Here is a 3686-nt window from a genome sequence, read left to right as displayed (position 1 = left end):
CTTGTCATAGCAAACACCCTCTTCCAACAACACAAGAGAAGATTATACACATGGACATCAACAGATGGCAAACACTGAAATCAGATTAATCATATTCTTTGCAGCCAAAGATGGAGAAGCTCTATACAAGTCAGCAAAAACAAGACTGGAAGCTGACTGTGGCTCAGATCATGAACTTCTTATTGACAAATTCAGACTGGAATTGAAGAAAGTAGGGAAAACCACTAGATCATTCAGGTATGTCCTAAATCAAGTCCCTTATGATGATACAGTTGAAGTTAGAAATAGATTTAAGGGATTAGATCTGATAGACAGAGTGCCTGATGAACTATGGATGGAGGTTCATGACATTGTACAGGAGACCGGGATCAAGACCATCCCCAAGGGCGCAGCGCGGCCCCGGCCCTTCCCACTCGCGGCCTCGGTCCGCGGCGCTCCCCGCGCAATGAAGCTGCTAAGGCGCGCGTGGCGACACGGGACAGCGCTGGGCCTGGGCGGCCTGGCACTGGGCGGTGTTGCGCTGCTCTACCTGGCACGGTGTGCCGCACCTCCAGACCCCGCGCTCGCCGGCCCCGCTGCACCGGTGCCCGTTGGCCCGGCGTGCTCTGCCACCTTCCTGGCCGTGCTGGTGGCCAGAGTGCCGCGGGCGGCCGAGCGGTGCAGCGTGGTCTGCAGCACGTGGCTGGCGGCGTGGCACGGCGGCCCCGGGGACGTGTGGGCGCGTTTCGCCATGGGCACCAGTGGGCTGGGCCACGAGGAACGGCGCGCCCTGGAGCGGGAGCAGGCTCAGCATGGCGACCTGCTGCTGCTGCCCGGGGTGCGTGACGCGTACGAGAACCTCACGGCCAAGGTGCTGGCCATGCTGGCCTGGCTAGACGAGCACGTGGCCTTCGAATTCGTGCTCAAGGCAGACGACGACTCGTTCGCGCGCCCGGACGCAGTACTGGCCGAACTGTGTGCCCGCGACCCTGCCCGCTGCCGCCGCCTCCACTGGGGCTTCTTCTCGGGCCGTGGCCATGTCCGGCCCGGGGGCCGCTGGCGTGAGGTCGCCTGGCAGCTGTGTGACTGCTACCTACCTTACGCGCTTGGCGGTGGCTACGTGCTTTCTGCCGACCTGGTGCGCTACTTGCGCCTCAGCCGCGAGTACCTGCGTGCCTGGCACAGCGAGGACGTATCGTTGGGCGCCTGGCTGGTGCCAGTGGACGTGCAGCAAGAGCACGACCCGCGCTTTGACACCGAGTACAAGTCCCGCGGCTGCAATAACCAGTACCTGGTGACGCACAAGCAGAGCCTGGAGGACATGCTGGAGAAACACCGGACACTGACGCACGAGGGCGGCCTGTGCAAGCGCGAGGTGCAGCTGCGCCTGTCCTACGTCTATGACTGGTTGGCACCGCCCTCGCAGTGCTGTCAGAGGAAAGAGGGCATCCCCTGACGGCCGAGCTGGCCCACGTGCCCACAGGATGCCAGGGTCTCAACCCCGCCAAAGGTGGTACTGGAAGGCCTCCCATCGGCCTTCCGCTGGCAAAGCTGACAGCTTCTGCATGGTCCTTAGCATGAGGCTGGCTCTCAAGAGGACCCGGTTTACCTGGTGACAGCAGGCTCCCAGAAGATGCCTAGCAGCAGTGAATGACTCCTAAGCCCAGGAACCAGTCCATGCCCACCCGAGGGCATCTTGTTCTGTGTCTGGAACCAGCATCGTGTCCAGGCAGCCCCATGGGGCATGGGGCCTGTTCAGTTACCTTCCTCTCCCAGGCTGATGCCAAGGAGCCAGAGGGTGGAGCTGGCGGGACTTGCAGGACCTGACTCCAAAGAAAAATTCCCAACCCCATCGGGGCAGTGGACAGTGTCATGTCCTGCAGCTACTGTACTGACCGTCCACCTGCACCAAGGGCCATGATCGCATAAACTGGGCCCTGGCACTTGGAGACTCGAGGTGTGATGCAACCCAACAGTTTTTATTGAAGTTACTTCACCTTGTGCAGTTAGGTCATCGCTTGCATCTCCTGCTGGTATCGTTTGTCACGTGTCATCTAGTATTTAAGTCAGTTGCATGTGAATCAGCTTTCATGGTACTTTGGTCTGTGTCTGGAATGAATTCATGGTACATGTAATTCAGAGCTTGCCTGTGATTTATTTATAAATTTTGTAACTTTTGAATAGTTTTAAGTTGGGAGTGTATGGGTGTCTGTATGTTTTAAGTTATTTAAGAGAAGACTTTTCTATCAAAACTTGAAATTTATGGATTAATCTATTTTTCCAGCTTGCGTTGTAGACCCATTGCTGCTTGAGTGTTGAAACATGGAAGAATTCAAAAGTATCTATCTCTCTTCCATTTTCATGGTAGGTGACCCCACTTCCTCTCTCTAAAAACACTTCCCTTTCAGCCTTCCTCATGGCCACACAGGGCAGGTGTTTCTGGAAGCACTGACAAGCTTTCCCAAAGTCTGTCTTGACACAGCCCTGCTGGGCTACATCCCCTTGGGGGCAGTGGGTGTTCACAGCACCTTTGCACATACCCGAAGGTTGTTTTCCAGTTGATCAGTTGTATCTAACTTTGTGACCCCATGGACTGCTGCACGCCAGGCTTCCATGTCCGTCACCAACTCCCAAAGCTTGCTCAAACTCATGTCCATCAAGTCAGCGATACCATCCAACCATCTCATCCTCTGTCATCCCCCTCTCCCGCCTTCAGTTTTTCCCAGCATCAGGGTCTTTTCCAATGAGTCAGCCCTGTTCCTTGTTAAACGTGGAGAATGAGCTCTATAGTCATGACTGAAGTCAAATAAAGTGGCAATGGAGGCCCCTCCCCTCCTCCCCAAAAAAAGAAAAAGACCATCCCCAAGAAAAAGAAAGGCAAAAAAGCAAATTAGTTGTCTGAGGAGATTGTCATAGCTTACAAATAGCTTTGAAAAGATGAGAAGTGAAAAGCAAAGAAGAAAAGGAAAGATATAACTATTTGAATGCAGAGTTTCAAAGAATAGCAAGGAGAGATAAGAAAGCTTTCCTCAGTGATCAGTGCAAAGAAATAGAGGAAAACAATAGAATGGGAAAGACTCGCTATCTCTTCAAGAAATTTAGAGATACCAAGGGATCATTTCATAAAAATATGGGCTCAATAAAGGACAGAAATTATATGGCCCTAACAGAAGCAGAATATTATAAGAAGAGGTGGCAAGAATACACAGAACTTTTCAAAAAAGATCTTCATGACCCAGATAATCACGACAGTATGATCACTCACCTAGAGCCAAACATCCTGGAATGGGAAGTCAAGTGGGCCTTTGGAAGCAACACTATGAACCAAGCTAGTGGAGGTGATGGAAGTCCAGTTGAGCTATTTCAAATCCTAAAAGATGATCCTGTAAGTGTTATACTCAATATGCCAGCAAATTTTGAAAACTCAGCAGTGGCCACAGAACTGGAAAAGGCCAGTTTTCATTCCAATTCCTAAGAAATCAATGCCAAAGAATACTCAAACTACCACACAATTGCACTCATCTCACTTGCTAGCAAAGTAATACTCAAAATTCTCCAAGCCAGGCTTCAACAGTATGTGAACCAAGAACTTCCAGATGTTCAAGCTGGTTTTAGAAAAAGCAGAGGAACCAGAGATCAAATTGCCAACATCCGTTGGATTATCAAAAAAGCAAAAGAATACCAGAAAAACATCTATGTCTTCATTA

General features: G+C 51.6%; 1 protein-coding gene across 1 annotated transcript; it reads left to right on the top strand.

Moving 5' to 3' along the window:
• Positions 1 to 445: 445 nt before the first annotated feature.
• Positions 446 to 1435, top strand: LOC139031112 (beta-1,3-galactosyltransferase 6-like). Its single transcript, XM_070455234.1, has one exon. The coding sequence runs from the start codon at positions 446 to 448 to the stop codon at positions 1433 to 1435; it is 990 nt and encodes a 329-aa protein (XP_070311335.1).
• Positions 1436 to 3686: the final 2251 nt, after the last annotated feature.

The sequence above is a fragment of the Odocoileus virginianus genome, chromosome 25, assembly GCF_023699985.2.
Source record: "Odocoileus virginianus isolate 20LAN1187 ecotype Illinois chromosome 25, Ovbor_1.2, whole genome shotgun sequence".
In the NCBI taxonomy this organism is placed as follows: Eukaryota; Metazoa; Chordata; class Mammalia; order Artiodactyla; family Cervidae; genus Odocoileus; species Odocoileus virginianus.
The sequence above is the reverse complement of the archived record's forward strand: the minus strand, read 5'-3'. Positions and strand labels throughout refer to the sequence as shown.

Excerpts from the sequence above, each read along its gene's own strand:
- LOC139031112 (XM_070455234.1), top strand. The coding sequence starts at position 446 with ATGAAGCTGCTAAGGCGCGCGTGGCGACACGGGACAGCGCTGGGCCTG.